Source organism: Cupressus sempervirens, chromosome 1 (assembly GCF_028749045.1).
Source record: "Cupressus sempervirens isolate cs-2001-9-10 chromosome 1, ASM2874904v1, whole genome shotgun sequence".
NCBI classification, from domain to species: Eukaryota; Viridiplantae; Streptophyta; class Pinopsida; order Cupressales; family Cupressaceae; genus Cupressus; species Cupressus sempervirens.
Window position 1 is genome coordinate 214990059 of NC_143118.1, and position 23351 is coordinate 215013409.

At 34.2% G+C, this 23351-nt stretch overlaps 1 protein-coding gene across 1 annotated transcript; it reads right to left on the reverse strand.

Moving 5' to 3' along the window:
• Positions 1–13101: 13101 nt before the first annotated feature.
• On the reverse strand, positions 13102–14100 carry LOC149576912 (putative LRR receptor-like serine/threonine-protein kinase At5g48740). Its single transcript, XM_089795335.1, has 3 exons — positions 13607–14100; positions 13300–13522; positions 13102–13203 (listed from the first exon to the last, which is right to left on the reverse strand). The coding sequence occupies exons 1-3, from the start codon at positions 14098–14100 to the stop codon at positions 13102–13104; spliced, it is 819 nt and encodes a 272-aa protein (XP_089651461.1).
• Between the last annotated feature and the right edge of the window lie 9251 nt (positions 14101–23351).

A 23351-nucleotide genomic window follows, 5' to 3' on the forward strand; every position in this document is an offset into this window, starting at 1 on the left:
ACTCAAAGGATAGGAAACTCTTGGGAAGGGAAAGTATCTCAACTTAGCCTTTTAAATACCATTTCTATTTAACATACGAACAAACATTTTTAATATTAGGACTAGAACCAAGAAAAATACCAATAAGAATCATCTCCAACACTAGAATAGGAGAATCCAAGATTGTGTTAGGGATAAAAATAAAGAACTCCCCATTCTGGCATCCTAGTTTAATAGGTTCAATATGAACCAAGTTCTTATTGTTCAAGATGGTCCCAAATAACTTCCCCCAATATTTTTTATCCCACTTGAACATCCATGTCATAAGACCCCCTAATCCAACTTTTGAAGAGACCTCAAGACCCCCTATTCCAAATCAATCATCACCACTAGAAGATAGTGGGACTACTACCTTAGATGCTTCCATCGGAGTCCTCAAAAGTCCATCCTTTAAGGAATTTTTGGAAACACCTCATAGAGATTCTAGGAATAGAATAATATTAGGAATAAAGCCTATAGCAAGGATAGAAGCCCCACAAGTTTCCTCCTAATATTTGACATCTTTCTCACCACCACCATCAAATTTGAACTAGCCTCATCATCCTACTCTTTTGCTGACCTATCCAAGCTCACCATTGTTTAATTCTCTTATTGTTTCTCCATTAAGTTATAGTTTTCTTCAAATATTTAAAAGTATTCATTCTCAAATAGTTTGATCACTCGCACTACAATTTTCTAAATCACTAAAATCTCAAATAGTGAAAATTTGATTAGAAACAACCATTAAATCATCCCAATTTTCTATGTAATTATTATCTTAGGTCACATTTGAAAAAAAATGTTTCATAATCAGTAGCCATGAAAAATCATAATAGTATCTCATGATGATAAGAATGAACCTTTATTAAGGATCCCTATGAGGTACATGCAACCAATCAGTTAAAGGGATGGATTAAGCAGAAAAATGGATGAATCACAATCGTTGATTCATACCTAACCCTAAGCCTCTTAGGTCTTCCTAAGGAGGACAAAACCTAAAACATTATATGTGTGAAGAGAGAAGATTGCATGCACAAACAGAGCATTCATGGTGGCTAAAGAATTGTTAATCAAGTTATACATTGCAAAATCAGTTAGAGGAGAGCAAAGGAAATAAGTTAGAGGGAAAAAGTGATAAATTTGATTAGAGAGGATAAATGATGCATGCAAAGAGGTGATCTATTATGTAGCAGCAGTGTGCTAACCTTAGGATCATTGTTGAGACATTCTAGCAAGTGAATCGGTTAAATCTCTTAATAGAGTAGTCCTAGCAGTTTGTTGTAAATCCTCTAATAGGTTGCTTACTTCATTGTAATTTTTAAGTCCTTTGATCAGGCACACTTCTAATAGGGTGTTGAAATCCTTTAACAAGGGTAAGATCTAACAATCTTGTAAGCCTTTAACAGGGTAGACCTTCCATAGGGTAGATCATAGTTTATGATCAAACATTGTAACCTTCATTCAATATACTTTAGAACTGTAGTAGTGAAGATTTTTGTGTGTCATCCCCACCTTCGTTTTACCTTCTCATTGGACAGTTTCTGGATAACCAAATATTCTATCATATATGTGTTCAATGTTTTATTTGATTTCATGCTATTGATGAATATGTTTAGCTCGCTATTTCAGTTTACATGTGAATTGTGGAATGGATGTGTGGTGAATGATTTTATGGTTAAAATTTTGAAGGAATGATTCATCCCCCTCTTAGAGTTTACTATCCCTACTATATTTTCAACAAAAGATGGAAGGATTTGATTTATTTGACCTAACACTAAGATCGATGGTGATTTTTAAGTAATAAAAGATCAAAATTGCCTAGTTAAGGAGGCATAAGGAATGAATTTTAAGGCCAAGTTCATTTTTTCTTGTCAATCTTAAGGAGAAGTTGTGAAGAGGAAGATAACAGAGGTGAAGTGTTAAGAGTTTGCGAATTGTGATTGCTTGAGGAGGTGCCAAGTAAACTAGTGATGGAGATGTAAATGGAGGCTAGCCAATGAACCAAAAGATGAGAAATTAGAGATATGAATTTTCAAAGTGAGTTTTACTTGACATATTAAAACTATTGTTACGTTCTAACCATTGTATCAGTCCAAAATCCTTAATCAAGGTTGACCTAATAGTAATTTTGTAAATCCTTTAATGAATATGGCATTATAATGGAATGCTCTAAAGTCCTCTAAGAAGGCCACTCCTAATAGGGTGATTAAATCCTTTAACAAGGTCACATTTAATAGTGTCTTGTATAACCATTGACAGGGTTGGCTCTTAATTGAGCTCACTTCAAAAGAGTGAAAAATTGGTAGCATGTTACTTGGTGGTTTTCTCCGAATTGGGTTTCTACATTAAATCACGATGTCAAAGTGTTATTATCATGTGTGGATGTTATTGTTTTGCATGCTATATTTTATAGTAGTTTATTTTCTGGTAGTTGACATATATAGAGATAAAGAGTTAAGTAAATCCATGAAATTTTAAATTTTTGATGATGTGCTATAGAGACAAAGTGGGTATGTGATTTTGTTTAAGTTGTCTAAAGTTTTTAAAAGTTGATCTGGCACATCTGGACTGCAGGATAACTTTTTCAGCCCCACCTCTCAATTATTCTAAATTATTATAATTTTTTATAGATTTGAATTGGTGTTAGAAATAGTGTGATGACTAAGGTTATAATAATATAATGTGTAAGCTTAGTATTATTGTAAAATTTACTAGAATGTAATTAACATTATTGTAAAATGTTAGTCTTCTTTGAAAATTCAAAAGAGCCAGCCATAACCAAAGTGGAAACATTTCCATCCTCCAGGGGACTCCCAAACATTGCTTCAATGTAAATATGGGGACCTTTAAGGGAATCTAACACACCCAAGTCATCTGGGGGTATAAATTTCTTGATTCACTTGACCCAAGTCCTCTGACCTAGAACCTATATTAAGAGTTGATGCTTGTTTATAGATCCACTCCTTATTTTTCCCTAGGGCAAGATGAGGCTAAATAACCTTCTTAGTTTTTTTGGGGAAATTTTTGTCCAAGTGACCCATCTTATTGCAAATAAAATATCAAAGAGAAGGGATTCAAATTAAACCTCTCATTTCAATAAACCATACTTGGAATTGATTGTAATAAGAGATGACAAGTTGTCCAATCTACAAACATTAACACAGATACAAGAAAAGATCAACCTTTACCTATATTTCATACACTAATCAATAGACAAGAGTAGGCTGAAGCAACCAACAATACCTTAGAAAATTGTTGAACATTCTGAAACTCCAAAGACAACCTAGGGAATCTAACTAAAATAGAGACAAAAGAAAAAGAAAAATTCCAAAATAAGAAAGCCATTTTATCATTCTTTCAAGGACCTCCACAAAGGATTCTATTACACTCCTCTTTATTCAAGAACTCAAAGGATAGGGAACTCTTGCAAAGTGAAACTTTCTCAACTTGGCCTTTTAAATACCATTTCTATTAAACATAACAACAAACATTTTCAATATTAGGAATGGAACCAAGAAGCATACCAATAAGCATCATCTCCAACACTAGAATAGGAGAATTCAAGATTAGGTTAGGGATAAAAATAGAGAATTGCCCATTCTGGCATCCTAGTTTAATAGGTTCAATACGGACTAAGTTCTTGTTGTTCAACATGGTCCCAAATAACTTCCCTCAAAAATTTTGATCTAACTTGAGCATTCATGTCATAGGACCCCCAAACCCCACTTTTGAAGAGACCTCAGGACCTCCTTTTCCAAATCCATCATCACCAGTAGAAGGTAGTGGGACCACTACCTTAGTCGCTTCAACCAGAGTCCTCAAAAGTCCATCCTTTAAGGAATTTTTAAAAATAGCTCATAGAGATTCTAGGAACAGAATAATATTAGGAATAAAGCCTACAACAAGGTTAGAAGCCCCACAAGTTCCCTCCTAACATCTGACCTCCTTCTCACCACCACCATCAAATTTGAACTAGCCTCACCATCCTGCTCTTTTGCTGACCTCTCCAAGGTCACCATTGTTTAATTCCCTTATTATTTCTCCATTAAGTTACAGTTATCTTCAAATATTTGCAAGTATCCTTTCTCAAATAGTTTGATCACTCGCGCTACAATTTTCTGAATCACTAAAATTTCAAATGGTGAGAAATTGATTAAAAACAACCATTAAATCATCCCAATTTTTTATGTAATTATTATCTTAGGTCACATTTGAAAAAAAAACATTTCATACATAGTAGCCATGAAAAATCATAACAATATCTCAAATAGAGTCATCAACACTAGAAATAAGAAATATTGTCTCTCAAAACCTTGATTCTCATTAATCCACTAACAATGTGAATTTTAGAAAATATATTTTTCTATGCAATTTTTGCTCCTAAGACCATGCTTGGCCATATCAAGCTGATGTAGAAGGTTACTTATTAGTAGTAGAAGGATCAAATTAAAAGGATCGATCTTACTAAGGAATCATTTTAATTCTTTTATTTTCACACCTTCTCATTCCCATTCTTTCACAAAGGTATCATTGATGTTCTTATACTCTACCAGATTAGATGGATTATTTTTTCTTCCATTGAAATGTTTTCTTATAACTTTAGGTGGTCTTATATTGTTAACAAAACCATTAAATCTGTAGTATCTATCTATATGCCTTAGAGTATTAGTGAATAATATTTGTTAATATATTTACTTGTAAGATGACTTTTAGTTGAAGTCTTATATCTAAGATATTTGAGATCTATAATTAATATATATGTTCAATGTTGCAAGACAATGTACTTATGGTAACCATCTATGTCTCCAAACTGCATGAGTCATCATTTTACTATGTTTCCATTCCTCAAGATATTATCTTGTTATTTCATTTGATCCAACACTTTTCAAGAATCAGCCAAATATTTCTACTTTAGATATTTAAGTAATGTAAGTTTAGCATGAAATGTTGTACATTTGATAACAATGTAATTGTACTTTTACTATTTCAATAAATGTATCTAACCACAATTTTTTTTTTTTTTTTTAAAGCAGAAATACCTCTTTTACTTACCCATTGTGCTATCTAATATTGTATTTACATATTTTATAAGGAAAGATGGCTGAGTATTTCTTAAATTAATATTTTTTCAAATTTTAACAACATATATTTGATTATTTGGACTAGATTTCTAGCATGGCATGTTTTTATGACATAGATACCAGAGTGTCTATGACTATCGCAAGGCTATTGAACTTAATTAAAGAATCTTATTGTTCTATTCGATAAAATATATAAACAATTTAAATTTAAAAAATCTAAAAAAAAATCTTATAATTTGATTAAGATATTCATTAAGATATTCACTTATATAACCAAAATCAATTCCAAATATAAGGAAAAAAGGGCTAAATATTCTATTTGTACAAGTCAATTATAAATATATTGAAATGAACAATATTTCTCTAAATAATTAAACAGCACACATAATATTATAATCAACAAAATCATAAATATATGTTACCTTTCAACAGTTTTATGATATCTTCGCACACTATTATAAGTAGTTATATAGATCCAGACATGCAGATGACATTACCACTAGAGAATAATAATAAAGGGACGATTTGGTAGATAAACTAGGAAATAAAAGGTGCCAGCTCCGTTTATGTAGTATTAAACAATTGAAAGGGTGCCACGATTATTAGCGTATCATAACTTCTAATGTAGTACAAATTAAGGAGGTGAAGCTATGATCGTCTGTGTGGTGTGTTCCAAGAATGGTCTGATCAGGGTTGCCCATCGTTACGAGTATTGAGAGGTGATTGCGCAGGACTTCCTCCATTCATGTACGGAGCTCCTGCTGGAGCCATCTGCAGCAATTTCATAGCCTCCTTAGGACCGTCGGGTACAACAATGGATAAAAAGCATTGTGTACTTAATAAAGAGAAGAATAAGATCTTTATAAGGGATTAATGAGTTTTGGCTTATCCAATCCTCAGTGATTCTATAATCAAGAGCATATAGTAGGTTGAAAGGCATGACAATTAGCTTATTATGCCCAAAATAATTCAATAACATCAACTAAAAACTAAAAATCTATGTTAACTTTTGGAGAGATTCTTGGAATGGTCAAATTCCACTTTTCAATAATTTGATTTTTTTGAGTATTATTGAAGTGTCAGAACTACACTGGGGTACTCAACTTTATCAGTATGTGGCATATGTTTGTGAACTTTCAGGAAAAGTGTTTTGGAAGGATCCAGCGGTTTTACCACTTTCATCTCAGGAAATTAGACAATTCAAAGATATTTTGTCTTCCAGGCAAGTCTTCTTTTCTAGATCTCAAGATAGGATTTTATGGGCTCTAGCTAAAGATGGCAATTATTCAGTAAAAGAGAGGGTTATAAAATTTTGCAGCAAAATGTTTCACATAAAGTTACGTGTAAGGCATTTTCATTTTGTTGGAATCATATTGTACTTCCAAAGGCAGGTTGTTTCACTTGGCTTGCACTAAAACATAGGGTTTTGACCAGTGACAGATTGGCTAGATTGCACATTGCCTCCTCTTTTAACTCTGTTATTTGTGATGAGTGTGAAGAATCAGTGGATCATCTTTTTGTCTCATGCTCATTTTCTTATCAATGCTAGAGTTTTGTCTTGAATAAGCTGCACTATAGTACTCCTCTCCAAAATAATTTGAGGGATCTTTTCCAAGCTTGGCCAGTCCTTTATCCCAAATCATTATTTGCAAACCTTTGGAAATGTATCCCGGCATTGGTTGTTTGGTTTATTTGGTGGGAACGTAACAAACACATTTTTAGAAAAGAGAGCCATTCCTTAGAAATTGTTTTGGAGGGAATTGAAAGATCTATCTCAGAGGTGACAAATTCAAGTTTGCAAAATACAAAATTTAATCCTATTGTTACTTCTTGGGACTCTCAAATTATTCAAAGATGGAAACATTTATTCATTCCAAATGGTTGGAAAATTGGTAATTCCTCCACTTCTTCATTATCCTGTAAGCAAACAGGATGGAGGCCACCAGATGAGGGATATTGGAAATTGAATTTTGATGGCGCATCAAGAGGTAATCTTGGCCCTTTTGAGTTTCGTGCATGTATTAGAAATTCAGATGGAGATGTTGTGGCAATTACAGTATCCCCTTTGCCTATTAATACAAATAACATGGCAAAGGCACAAGCTCTGTTAGCTGGTCTTATTTTAGCAAAACAACATAATTTTTGGTTGCTACATATTGAAGGGAACTCCTCTGTCATTATTAATGCCTGTATTCATAGGACTATCTTCTCTTGGAAGTTAAAATATATTCTTATTCAAATTTGGAGGCTCCTAGATGAGTGCTTGGATGTTTGTATTTCACACACCTATAGGGAAGGAAACCATGTTGCGGATTTTCTTTCGAATTTGGATTGTGATGGGTTGTTGATTTCATCACTTCACCCTTTATCCATAATTGAGAAACATGTTGCCCTCAAAAAATTAATTCGGGAAGATAAGTTTGTTGGATCGTGCTTATGTATACCAGTTTGAAGGAAGGTGATATTCAGTTCTAGATATACTGATGGGTGGTACTTGATTCACCCTTTGTAATTATTTGTTTGAAATATCTAAAACTATGTATACATTAGGGATGATGCTGGGTTTTCTTCACTGATTCTTTCCCAGTTGACTTCGTTGAATCAGATTAATAAAATATTATAGTGGCTTGCCACTTTTCCCTTTTAAAAAAAAAAAAACTAAAAATCTATGTTATTTTTTTTTCTAATGTCATATAGCTAATGATAAGTTTTACATCTCCACCCAAAAGGATTTGGTGGTTTCATATGAGATAGAAAAAACTTGTTATCACTTGCTTCAACATTTCACTTTTAGATTCTTTGAGGATAATGGTGAATTATCCATTAGATGACTTGTAGTCTTTATATACTATTTTTAATTTAATAAACATGTAATATACTAAATTGTAGACTAGTGATGAGGAAATAACCCAAGACAAAATGAACACAAGAGGAAAATGAGAATTTTATTATCAGAAATAATATGCTATTACATTCAACAAACTGAAAATAGAATCCACTACATGCCTTATGGGCTTACAATATTATCAAAATTTGGAGAAAAACCCTTCTCATAGTACCTTCACCCATAGTTCACAAAAAATGCCTTTACAATGCAAGAAATGACCTTAACTAACCCAAATTAGGTTTATAGTTAGGAATACATTTTAGAATATATCATTTAGCACCCACCGCCAAATTAGAAGGTTCTAGAAGGCATGTCAGAAGTTGGTGCAAAATTAGAAGAATCTAGAAATGGTAGTCCAACTTTTAGGAGGCATAACTTTTGATGCGAGAGTCTGATTGACTAATCATTTACATTTTTAGAAATCTCTCCAAGAACCCTATAGCAATATGGGGAGGCTTTACACATTTCCCATTTTTAGGCCCATAGAAGGCCATTTAGTGCCTCTAATATGACTTTGAAGCATTCTTAGGGGGTCTCCAACCAACTTAAAACTACAATAACTTTCAAACTGTAAAGCCTTTTGACTCGATTCTTCTTCTGGAATACTTTAAATTACAAGTACAATAATTGATTCAACTTACACCCTCTAACTAATCATAATTATGGATCAATTACAAAATATCATATTTTTTGCACTAGTACATATCTCAAGGTGCTCAAAAACACTAAACCATAAAACCAATAGTGGAACTATGAGAGTTGTAATCTCTATTTGGCCCAAATGGGTATCCATAAATACACACACCTTAAATAGAAACTAACACTAAGAATATTTTTGGGTGATACAAGATTGCCCTTACAACACTTGATGCTTCTACACCAAACACCCATGGTAACTTGAAAAGTGACTCTATCCCTTTATAGCTGGTACAGGAAAACCCAAATGGGCAACCTTTGTCTTGGATAACCAGGTTGTATCTTTTAATAGTCATCCTTCCACTTCACTCAGTACTCCTCATACTACATATTTATGGTGCTCTGGCCTACATAACTTTCCAAAATTTCTTCAATCTCCTCCTTCTCAGAAGTAGGAATGAGACATAGCTCCAAAATCATCTCCTCCTTTGCACCATCATCATGATATTCTGTTAAGTCTATAATATTGAAAGCATGGGAAATATGGATCCCATCCGGCAACTCCACTTTATATGCATTTCCTGAATCATGTTTCTTCAAAATCTTGCAGGGCCCAAATTTCTTCATCTTGAGCTTGTTCTAGTTGCTAATAGAAATCATTCCTTCCTCAAGTACACCATAACTAGATCCCCAACTTGGAACTCCTTATGTCTCCTCTTTGAGCTTTTCTAGGCTTACACTATAGGTTTATCTTGGTAATATGTGCATGTACCTCTTCATGTAGCTTTTTGACATATTCAACAAAGTCTTCTACCACAATACTAGTCCTCTCTCCTTGCTCCATCATCCTCAATTTTGGTACAATCCTTGGACTACTCCCACACATAATTTGGAATGGCAATCTACTAGTACTCCTATTTAGAGAATTATTGTAAAATAATTTTGCTTGTGGTAGAATCAAATCTCATCCCTTGGGCTTATCTCCTACTAAACACCTCAACATATTGTCCAGACTTGTAATCACCACTTATGTTTGTCCATTAGGCCATGAATGATGTGCAGAATTGAACTTCAATTTTGTCTTCAACTTCTTCCTCAAAGTCCTCTAGAAATACTCAATAGGTTTAGTATCTGTGTCATAAATAATACTTTTTGGGAGACAATATAACCTCACCACCTCTCAGAAAAATAAATCTGCAATATGCACTACATCATGAGTCTTGTGGCATGGAATGAATTGCACCATCTTGGAGAAGCTATCAACAACCACAAATACTGAGTTATTACCCCTTTGTGTCCTTGGAAACCCAAGAACATAATACATACTTATGTCCTCCTAGGGCTTTGATGGAATAGGAAATAATTGATAGAGTCCAGTACTATAACTGACTTATTTGGTGGTCTAATGTACTAGATAACTCTGCAAAAACTTCTTTACATTCTGTGTCAATTGAGCCCAAAAATAGTGCTCACTAAGAAGGAATAGGGTTTTCCTGGCCACCAATAGGGCTATCTTGAACCTTATGTAAGTGTTTCTATCCTCATCCTCCAACTCCCCATAATTTCTCATAGTCACCTTCCTTTTAGGTCTAGGAGAAAATTTCTTCTCAATATTCTCAGTTCAATCCAAGCTAACACATCTATCTTGGCCTGGAGTGGTAGAGAGATTATTTTCTCTCAATCTCTAACTAGTCCTAAGGATTTTTTCTGTTACCCATAACTCCCACAATTCCACATCTAGGACCTCAATCTTTTCAATTTTAAAGTCCTTAAGGGCGGAGAGGGGACCTTTATCATCTAGGGGATGGTTGGAATATGAAGAAACTTGGGGAGTAGAAGAGTCTTTAAGAGGGGAGGGAGCCATATATTGCACCTAAGGGTTAAGGGCCTTATGAAAATTGTAGACATAAAACATAAGAGCTTGGTGGCATATGGTATAGCTCTTTCTCTCATCTCTTTTCTTACACTCATTCCACACACAAGATTCAATAGAGTGTAACAATAGGTGAGGAAAAGATATAATTTTTGTATTGCTAAAGTAATTGAGGATAGAAAAGTGATAATAATAGAGGACCTTAAACCTATCTTCAAGACTAATGTACCTCACAAGAGCATTGTAGACCATGTACCAAGGCTTTGGAAGTTTTTCACAAGAAAACCTATAACATAAGCATTCAAGTTCCTATCCCAGTCAAAAGAATTTTCTCAAACTTGCTTTATTTGCGACCCTAGCGTATTTCCTTCAATTCTTCCTTTCTAGGGATAGCCCATTGGATTCATAATGAACTCCTCACTAAATTCAAATGAGACAACATTAATAGTCCCCCATCAGTCCTTGTAAGATTCCATGAATTGAATGGAGACCTTTTTCTTGTTGTCTTCAATGCATTCCATAAAAGGAATCAAACCCCATTTACATAGATAAGTCCAAGAAATTTTTTCCTTCAAAATAGAGTCCTCAATTCTTAGTGGCTTGATACGAGTAGTGTTACACTTCATCGTTGTGTTGTCTCCAAGCTCAACCACTGAATCTTTAGAAATTTCTAACATACTCATAGCTCTAAGAGATCAAAGAAACCAAAGAAAATGGGAAGAAAACCAAGAAGAACATCTTTTCTCAATTGACAATAAATCACAATAATAATTAGGGCATTAATACCATGGTAACACTTGGTTTTATCACAGGTAAGAAAGGAATAAAATATTTTCCCCACTTTCCACTTCATGCCAATTTCGTAGCCATATAACAAATGAGGAATACTTGAGGCCTTTGAAAAATGGAAAGTCTTATCCTTTGCGATTGTTAAAGATCACTCCATATCCTACCTAGGGCTTTGAACATGTCCTTACCATAATGAAGCATAGTTAAAGTAGTTATTGAAATGATAAGCCATTTCAAAATCACCATTGTATAAACATCTGCAAGGGTAGGCACCAACTCAACTCTACCACACACATAGCACAATTTTGAAAACACCATCATAACAATAAATGTTTATCTTTTTGCACACCGTCAAAAGTTTGTACTCCATTTCCCAAACCTGTTGATTTATGACACTAAAGTATTGAAGTATATAATTGTAGATGTAAAGAAGTTAAAATAGAGCATGCAGATTCTAATCTTGAAAAAGTGATGCAAATACTGTTGCCTATTACCATAGTCAATTGTTAGCCAATGAGTTTAACGTTTGCTTTAGAGATTTGTTAGAGGAAGCATAAGAGTGACATCATTTTGTGGATTCATGGATGATGTCAATTTTAGACATGGTAGGAGGATGACACTAACCAACACAATCAAGACAAGTTGAGCCTGAATTTCAATGGCCCATTTCTCTTCAAGACTCATTTCCAAATTTATATCCATTATTTGGCATATAGCTCTCTATTTATGTCGGTCAATGTGTAATTGTGGATTTTTTAATTTCTCCATGTTGTTTCAGATCAATTTTATTCAATCCATACAAAAGGCTGATAATTTTCACCCAATTTCTACTCAGCTCTTTTCTATTTTAATTGCTTTGACGCTAGGTTAAGTAATTTTCATTCTCCAATATGAAATGATATGAATAGAATTTTTCTATATTATTGTAGTAGAATTTTCATTTTCTAATATGAAATGACGTGAATAGAATTTTTCTATATTATTGTAGTAGATCCTATTCCTTGCCTTGTAATAGTATTTGTTCATCACATAATTATATGTACAATCTAAATTCACTTTAGTATATTTGTTTTTTAAACTAGGGTTATATGGTAGCATTCATGAAGCTTGACCATATACTAAGATTAACATGCACAAATTTTTACAATCAGTCATAGTAGAGAGATGCATATTCTGGATTCAATTGTGTGCCATATTTTTGTATCGATGTTTCGAAAAGAGATAGAGGAGATAAAATAAGTATGATTTGAAACATGGATGCAAAAATATGGTACAAAATCAAATCAAAAATATGCATCCTCCACATACTATCAATTTTATATAAGAGAAATCATATAGCACGAAGGCACAATTTAAAGTCGATATAGGCATAAGTTAATGAAACCTTAGATTAGAATGTAAGAAACATATTAGCATACGTGAAAATTAATGTTGACTCTTAAAAAATGAGGGCATACTTGATGATTATTTCACATCTTAGTTGGCATGGTAACAACTCTAGACAAGCTTTTTCTTAATAACAAATATAATGGCAAGCTTCTCTCCATTATTCTTATAGCAATCGAAACTATATATAAAATCTGTAACTATCTTTACTGAAAATTTCCTTCAGTGCATGTAAATGTTTGATATCGTTACAATCATTTGTCATCATCTGCCAACGTCAAGCATGCTGTAGCTATATTCCATCTACGAGCGAGGCTCGTTTATAGCTTCCGTTGAATAATCGGACTTCATTATATCCATGGTTTCTTTTATATGTATTACAATATCGATTAGGTCCGCCTTTTGGATCCTTCAGTCTCAATGCACTTAAGTCACAGATCAAACACATGACAGAGAGAGTTCATGTCGATGTCGGACATGCACAGCTTTTGGTCTATGATGTTTGGCAATACACCACCATAGTCGTCGCTCCCCTGACAAGAGAACATAAAATGCGTATATTTTACAGTTTTAACAAATCAGACTAATTTTGGTAACGCTACAGATTCAATCTCTGTAGCATAGAGTACTTCTAAAATTTTGGCATACTCTCTTTCCAGATGGAAAGCCAAAGGCTGAGCAGCTGTTTTGGCAATAAGCGCTGTCTGCAATATTACGGGTGGAGGCAAATTCCGGCTATTATTTTTCATGCTGATGAAGCTCGCCGAACGTTTGGATATAGGTAAATTATTAATCTCTAAACCCAAATCATTGTCAGATGACCAAAACCGATCGAATTCATCTTCAGGGTACCTGGGTAATTATATCATATTCTTTTATTAATGATTTAAGTCCTTAATGAGCCTGAAAAATCTTGCTCAAGAAAATGATACATACCTGATACGACCGGGCGAATTATTACCAAGATCGTGTCTGGCCAAACCGCTCAACATTACGCCAGGCTTCACTTGTAAACTGTACATCCCACTAACAAGACTTCTCAGCTGGATTGCAGAAACGAAAGGATCGCTGTCGTCAGAAGTTCGAATGAAGCAAACGTACAGAACACCGTTCGGACTTGTCAACATCTGTTCACTGGTCCACTGTATCGTTTGCGCATAGTTGATTGACTGAACCTTCTGAGTCAGGAGTCCCTCCGTCTCGAAGGAAACATTAAAGCTAGGGAGCTTTTGGGATTCTTTGTAATTACCGAAAAGAAACCACAGTCTTAAGAGATAGTTTACATTCGGAATCAAAAGCAACCGATAACAGGACTTATTCAGAGGCTTTGGGAAAAAGCGCAGAGATTGCATGTGGAACGGTGTATTTGGCATAGAAACATTCGTTGTGTGGCCAACATTTACGTAATTGGCATCCGCTATCCACCTCATATTCGTCTCCGAATCAGTGGAGTTCCTTCTCCCACCGCAGTCAATGTTAAGGAATCTTGTTTTGCCAAAAATAAATAAATATTATCATGATCAGTTAAACAGAACCAAACACACGTTAACTTAGTTATGTCTGCTCAAGTCAGGGGTTCATTTCTGTACCTGGCTGAGCAGAAACAGAGATGAAAAACCAAAGGATGGTCACGGTGAAATGGAGAATAGATACACTTGTATTTCTCCCTCTAGTCTTCTGCATTTTGTCACACAAATCTACAAACACCAGCATTCTCAACAATAATTGCCCAGAGGATCTCAATGTATCTTATTTTCATATCAATAAAGTAACCTCAAACGTTCTATATGCACCACGGGTGCATATAAGTTACACAGTAGACGGTGTCCCTCAATGCAATAAGTCAGTCAAATCTTCAAACGTCACTAATTCGGAGCAGACGTATGGCTTAAATTTGTGGGGCCCATTTGCCGTTGCACCAAAAGCCATGACTATTAGTGAACATGGAACACCACATAATTAACCACCTGTGAGCAGGGGAGCGCCTCGCATCACCCAACAATCTCCCCCTCGATGCGCATACCAGGTGCTTACGTGGGTCGGGAAGGTACCAGGGAGATTTGATCCCATGACCAAGCCAAAACTAGGCTCTGATACCAATTGAAAGGATTTAAACAAAGAAATTAAATGTCGCAATAAGAAGAAATACACAACAATGGATTTATCCTGGTTCACCACAATAGTGGCTACGTCCAGACTGCAGAGTATTGAATTAATAAGAAAAAGTTGTTTACAAAATGAGCAGGAGCAGCATATAAATGGGCTCCAATAATATTACAAATGAAGAGTCTTTGGAAACCAAGAGACTTGATTATTGGAGGGAAAAAAGATGACTGTTGGCCTTCACAATATCAACAAACTCTCACCTGAAGGACAACCAATGCTGCAACTGATCACCCAATACCCTGCTCAAAAAATGATTTATCTTTTCAGTTAAGCTCCAAAGCCTGAAGCCAAACTGATCCTCTCCATAGCCAACGAATATGCAAGGCTCAGATTTAGGATCCAGCTTGCTTCTTTTTTCTTTGGGCACATGTGCAAAAGCCTGACAACCAAAAACTTTAAGATGAGAATAAGAGAGTCTTCTACCTTTCCATTCCTCTTCTGGAATTTCGAAGTTCAACCTTGAAGAAGGACTTCGATTAATTAGATAATCTTTTCCCAATCCTGCATTAGAAAGCATACAACGAGCTTTCTCCATTATTGTCCTATTGAGTCTTTCCGCTGCCTCATTTTCTTGAGGGGTGTAGGGCACAACTTTCACCCTACGAATACCATTATCTGCACAATAATTGTCGAACTCCAGCGAACAAAACTCACCTCCATTATCCGTTTTTAAACATTTGATCTTATGACACCTTTGGTTTTCAACAAGAGCTTTGAAAACTTTAAACTTAGAAAAGACTTCAGATTTATTTGCCATCATATATATCCATACTTTCCTAGTACAGTCATCAAGGAATGTAACAAAAAAATATGAACCTCCTAAAGAGCTTACCTCAACTGGACCAAAGACATCCGAGTGTACAAGTTCCAATGGTTTCTCCTTGAGATCATGTCCACCTTTCAAGAAGCTGACCCGCTTTTGTTTTCTGTAAAGAAAATGTTCACAAAATTGCAAGTTTGTTGATTGGAGACCCGGTAGTTGATCCCTTTTGAGCATTATCTCAAGGCCCTTTTTGCTCATGTGGCCTAATCTTTGATGCCAAAGTGCTGCATCGCTGCCCATGACTATCATAGCAGCCCCTATTTCAGTAGGCTTCTCAAGGAGATAAAGATTGCCAACTTTGTTTCCCTTGGTAATTATTCTCGAACCCTTGGTAACTTTCCAAGTATCCGGATATAAGAATGGATAATATCCTTGGGCAAAGAGCTGACTAACTGAAATTAGATTTCGCTTTAATTTGGGAACATGGCAAACATCTTTTAACAACCATTTCCCTCCATCTTCCAGCGGTAACAAAATGTCACCTTTGCCAACTATTTCGCAGGATTTGTTGTCTCCAAGAAATACCTCTCCAAATTGACCACCATGGTAGTTTGTGAAATAATCCATACATGAAGTAGCATGGAAAGAAGCTCCAGAATCTATTACCCAAGAATCTGATTTTGTGTCACTTGTAGAAAGAACTAAAGCACTTTCATCTTTCTCATAGGCTGTATTTGCTTCCATGTTTCTCACATTTTCTTGTGCTTTCTTGTAAGCCCGACAATTTCTCTTTGTGTGGCCAGGCTTACCACAAAACCAGCATTCACCATTCCTACCTCTTGACCTTGAACGATTGGGTGACTTTGATCTGCGCTGATTGTAATTATTATTTCCTCTATGATGGCTTCTTCCTCTTCTCTCAGTGCTGACCATAGTGAGAGCATCACTGGATGAGGAGTCTTTGTTACTCCTTCTCATGTCTTCACTTAATAAAGTGGCAACAACTTCATCATAGGCCAGCTTTGACTTCGTAGAGCTTGAAGTACTTACAACTGTAACTATGGGATCCCAACTGTCAAGTAAAGAACATAACAAGATGATTCCTTTGGATTCGTCATCTTGAGTCATACCAATCGAGCTTGCTTGACATAATAGGGTGTTCAAATCATTTATATGATTTGACATTGCAATCCCTTCCTTCATTTTCAGTTTGTAGAGTTTCTTCATAATGAAGATTTTGTTTGCAGCCGACGTCGTTTGATACATATTCTAAAGTTTGTCCCAAACATCTTTCGTTGACGTCTCATTTGAGACATTGAACAAGACATTTTTCGCTAGTGAGAGAAAAATGGATGCCATAGCCTTGTCATCCATCTTTTGCCAATCTTCATAAGTCATTGTAGACAGTTTCTTAGACTTTCCTTCGATTGCGAGAGCCAAGTCTTGCTTAACCAGCAAGGAACACATCTGCACTTTCCACAGGCTGTAATTCTTTCCTGTAAATTTCTCTATTTTCAAATCCTCCATCTTTCCGAAAAATTCAACACTAATTTTCCAATCTGCACACCTCGTGCTCTGATACCAATTGTGGGGCCCATTTGTCGTTGCACCAAAAGCCATGACTATTAGTGAACATGGAACACCACATAATTAACCACCTGTGGGTAGGGGAACGCGTCGCATCACCCAACAAAATTAGTCTCCAATGTCAGAGTAGAATTTTATTCTTGTCCATCGAGACTTTTACTGGTTGTCGTTAATTGCAAGTTGTTTTCGATCCGGCTGACTCTGACTCACAACGGCAAAATTAATGAGCTTGTTATCTTTTACCAGAATTCTTACAATTCGTGCTTGACCCGACATAAATTTCTATGGATGTTTCTGTAGTTTATTATTTTTTAAAAAATTATATGACGTCAGACCAGCAAATTGTTGATTACAGGTCAACTAAAGTTGCCTAATCATTTTGACATTTTTTATGAAGAAAAATAATTTATCAAGCATGGGCTTGTCCTCTTTGAGAGCAGTGGTCTGGTGGGGAATTGTAGCCAGTACTATTATTCTACCCTCTAAGTTAACCTTTTCTTAAGGACATCTCTAGATCGGTCTTTTTAGTTCATAGCTACCTCACTGTCATCCTAGGAGCGCACCCCTTAAGATTATTCTTGGACGAGCATCTTCTATCTAAGGCCAACGACATATGCATATGTTTGACAACATCAGAATATTTTGACAACACACAGAATTCTTGGCCATAGTGGTCGGTTCAAGTTGTTAATACCTTGCTACCCCCATGCTTCAAGTCTTATAATTCTCCTCATAGATTAATGTATTATTACTTAATTTCAATATTTATTTTCCATGCAAAGGATTGATTCATAGTGGTTGAGGCCATGGCTTTGGTGTCAGTGAACGTATATGCAGGTTTGTGGGCATTAAGATGTTTTTCAGTTGATGGGAATGCCTTAGCGCCTACTGCAACGTCCTCATCACACGATCTATTTCTTCTCAAACCTTGCAACAATATTGAATATTAAGCTCTTTAAAATTTCTCTCAATAAAAATAAATGAAATTAAATGAATATTCTCTACAGAATAAAAGGGATGCAGATATCCTCCCTACAAATTGCACCATTGACTAAATTTCAAAAAAAATGAAAACAAAATGATTTTTTTTGAAATTTTCACCTTTTGATCTTCATGATCTATATATTTTTTGATCGAAAACAACAAAATTTTTGAGAAGATTTCATTGTGTTTTATCGTAAATCTGAAAAAGAATCATAGTTGATTTTTTTTTTTGTCATCTTTGATTCATTTTGTCAAACTAACATATTAGCATTAGTCCAAATAGAAGGATCAAGTGTAGATTGCTTAGCAATTTGTCTACAACTTTACAAATTTAATGACATATTAAAACTCACTATGCCTACTCAACAAATGACTTTTAAATAAACCTCAATTTTAAAAAAAAAAATATTGAAAAGTTTACAACGATGGATTCTCTCACTCGGGAAGCCTATCGGCTTAACAATTGGAAGGAAATTATTATGCAAATGGTAAACATTTGTTTGAATAAAAATGTCAACAGTAAACATTAAATAGTTTTAGACGTACAATCTAAGCACAGATCTATTGAACGTTGAACTTGTCTGCATTATCTTTCAATCCTATGTGACTTAACCTTGTGGCCCACGCAATGTCATCAAAACATTAGATACTCTATCAATAGTAATTATCATCCCCACAATCCTTTTTTGTCAACTACGCATGGCCTTTATATTAATGGAGTTTTGATATAATTTCGGATGTCTCTTTACTATGATAATAACTGATCTACTTGTTTAGTTAGTCTCTCTATCTACAGAGAAGATTTTTCTGTAAATGCATTGATATTTTAATTGATGGTCCTTATTTCTTTCCTAAAAAATAAATTAATTAACTCAACTATTGTCTATTAGAATCATGACAGCTGACTCCATTTGCATTGAATGGCCCTGAAGTCTTCCTCATAAGTATCAAGTGAGCTCCACCAACAAGACTTTGAAGTAGGTTTTGAACAAACTGATTTTCAGCGGATTTCACACAAGTCATAGTCATTGAAAACCGATGTTTCTTTTATTCACTGCCATTATTATTCTTATAAATTTGAGTATCAGAGACGTTATTCTTGATCATAGGCTTGAATTTCAACTGTATACATTAAATTATTTTGTACATACAATACAGGAAGCGATCTATTAAGCTTTGAACTTCACGTCTGAAATTGTCCACGTTATCCTTTTCAATGTTTCGGTCAATTCAAATTGGGGCCCGCTCCAAGTGATCGAAACCGTACTCTGTTATTAATTGTAAATTGTAATGGTCTTCCCCATGGCAGTGTCTATGTAGCAATATATTTTCACTTTGGGGAAAACTATATTGCTAACAAAGAGTGTAACAATTATGTTATTTAATTTAAGTCTTGCAAATTACTAACACGTAATAATACAATTAGCAAAGATAATTGCTAACATAATATTGTTTGTTAGAAATATGTTTTTTACAATAGTATGTTATCAATTATGTTAGCTATAACTAGATTCATTTGAATGGATTATGTAAAATTTACAATAGTTCAAATATGAAGATCAACATTACAAGAGTTATAATCATACTTGGAGCATTTCTAAACTTTATCTCTTAATGCATTTTAACATAATATGATATCTTGTGGTCTATATAATGTTCATATAATGGGATTTCTATCAAAGGGCTCTTTGTGAGCCTTTCAACCCTACCAGTAGACCAAGGCCCTTTGACATTTCATTAAGATATTATATATCAAAAATTAATTCCAACTGTAAGAAAAAAAAAAAGCTAGATTAATGACTGTGAAAAAAGTCTCGCTGGAATTAATGAGAATTTTGATGAGCTAAACAATAACTTAAAAAAGGTCGATACTAAACTTGAGTAGGGTGTGGTTGTTTCCATGATATGCAAAGTGGAGATGGAAATGATGAGAAAGGTCATGTTTAGGGTGATCAATAGGAAGAGTAAACTAAGAAGGGCGAACCAAACCAAGGAGGAAAAGTGTGACTAACACAGATCAAGAAGTAGAAGTAGATGGAAGAGACAAAGTACCTTAATGAAGATTGGGAGAACATCAACAATGCCTAGATCCTCTTTCTATTTTTTTGGCTCTTTGTTAGTTCTCTCATGATTTTCTGTTTAATTTGTGATTTTTTAAACCCCACCAATGTTGGGGTAGTAAGACCTTTGTTTTGGTTAGTAAGTCTAGATGTTTAGAATTATGTTAGTTTTAGGTATGGATGATTGAAAACTTTTCTAAGAACATGGCTTGTTGGAGTTAGAGTTTTCTTCTCTATTGCCCAGGGAAAGATGGGCTTTGCTTTCTTTTGTTATCTGAATTCAGGACCCTCTTACTACCTTTTTAATCACAACAAAGGATAGATAAAAATATATTGAAATGAACAAGATTTCTCTTAATAATTAAACAGCACACATAATATTATTATCAACAAAATCATAAATATAAGTTAGCTTTCAATCATTTTATAACATCTTCGCACACTATTGTAAGTAGTTATCTAAAACTAACATACCTAGATTTTATTAAATCTATGTAAATTAAGCCAAGAGATATCAAAAATTAAAATATCTATAATATCAAGAGACCTCCTACTTATGGCTATACTTTTCAACCCCTAGTTTACGTAGATTCTCATCTACCATAGATTTCTTGATTGTTTCATTCACCTAAATGCATTCTCTTGAATAGGCTGTTGAAACCATCCTTTGTGCTCAAATCAATTTCCCAAATTCCTTCAATCAACAATTTCTTCCTTTTCTGCCCCTTCATCATCTTCATATCAACTATTTGATTCCCAACCTATAAGTCCATTGCTGATAATATAGCTTGTCTATTAACATAATCACACATATAATTTACATCATATGTTTGCATTTAATTATCTGAACTTCTATTCTAGTTGTATAAATCTTTAATTTAATTGCTTAATACTATGTTGATTATGAAACCCATTGTATAAATTATTTTTCATAATGATTAATTGAATATTTTGCACTTGCAAGCCCAATCCTTATTACCTTCCAACTAATCAAACAAAAAGTCAGAGGATGAATTTATTGCTATAGCAAAAATTTTAGACACACAAAAACTAACACACATGTGAAAATATAATTGATTTGATCCAACTCTCATAAAATAGTAAAGAGACCAAATAATAATAAACACCTCTTTTGTTAGATTTGCATATGCAGTGCATAGATCTAATCTTTGTTCGAATGTTGAGAAGGATAAAAGTGATAGAACATTTTCTTGGTCCATTAATGACAAACATTATTGTTCAATAGAAGGGTTTTTTTGGTATAATTGAACTGTCTCTAGTTGTGATGAGGATTTTGTATCCTAGGCCATCAAATAGAAAAATTTCCAAGATTATTCTATTCCATACAGCATACATAATCAAAAGAGTTGGCTTCAATTGTTTCAAAAGTTGTTGTTTCAGATTTAAATGTGCTTCTTCCACATTATGAAATTCAGGTCTATTCATCCCAATTATCTATTCTGACACGGTCTTTAAATGATGGATTGGAAGCATAGTTGCTAGAAACATGATGGGGAGGCCCCATTTCACATTTCAATAGATGAAACGGGTTTCCTGTCATGAAACCAGCATTTTAGTCAACGTTTATTAAAAAAAGATCTTCATATGATTTTTTTAATTTAAAATATCATAGGAGTTTCAAAAGTTTATTATTATGATTTTTTTAACGTTTTTTCAAAATATCACAAGATCAGTTTCAGTTAGACTAAAGTTTTATTATTATATGCTATAGATATTCCTCTTTTGAGGTTGAATTAACAATTAGTTTAAAAGTTAATAATTAATAGTGATAATTTTTTATTATGAAGTTAAAGCTAAAATAGTAGTTTAACAATTAGTTAGATATAAATATTATAGATATTAAATTTAAATTTTAAAAATTTATGATGGAAATAAATTCACACACACACACACACACACACACACACACACACACACACACACACACACACACACACATGTTTCTTGTATGCAACCTTTAAAAGTTTCATTTCTCATCATATTGCAATTGCAGTTTCTTATTTCTCATTTCAGGTAACTATGATTGGAAGTGATAAACTATTTTAAAGAGATAAATGAAACAATTTGTTTTAGACCATAGTCGAGAAGTAACTGTAATGTCATCTTTCTTGTAACTATTATTGATTCTTTAAATTTAATAAAAAGACAATTGCTAACTTAGTGGACAGGAATGTGAATGTCTTTTTTTTTCAAAAAGCCAAATGTTTACATTAAAATTAATTTGACTTTAGAAAGCCGAAACCTCACTCTAGAAAGCCTCTAGGCTTAACCAGACATGTAGATGACATTACCAGAGAATAATTATAATAAAGGGCGTTTTTATGTGCATTAAAGAAAAATAATAATAAAAAGTACAAATCAATTATAAATATATTGAAATGAACAATATTTCTCTAAATAATTAAACAACACATATAATATTATAATCAACAAAATCATAAATATATGTTACCTTTCAACAGTTTCATGATATCTTCGCACACTATTGTACGTAGTTATCAAAATCCAGACATGTAGATAACATTACCACTAGAGGATAATAATAAAAAGACGATTTGGTAGATAAACCAGGAAATAAGAGGTGCCAACTCCGTTTATGTATTATTAAATAATTGAAAGGGCACCACAATCATTAGCATATCATAATTTCTAATGTAGTAGAAATTAAGTAAGGAGGTGAAGCTATGATCGTCTGTGTAGTGTGTTCCAAGAATGGTCTGATCAGGGTCGCCCATCGTTACGAGTATTGAGAGGTGATTGCGCAGGACTTCCTCCATTCATGTACGGAGCTCCTGCTGGAGCCATTCGGCGCAATTTCATAGCCTCCTCAGGACCGTTGGGTACAACAATGGGTTGAGCATCACTTGAGTAACGCATTTCACAAGTCGCCAGCACTGCCAAAATGAGAAAGAGCGCCACAATGAATCGCCTCATCGCTTTCCTTCAATCGAATGCAAACAAGGGGTAACAATGCGACACATGAAACGGCCGTCTCTTATAATCATCAATGTTTACTCCAAGTTATAAAGGCGTTCCCTTTGGTCATAGGATGAAATTTCAAGAGTCGTTAACATTAAATAGTTTAGAACGTATAACTCAC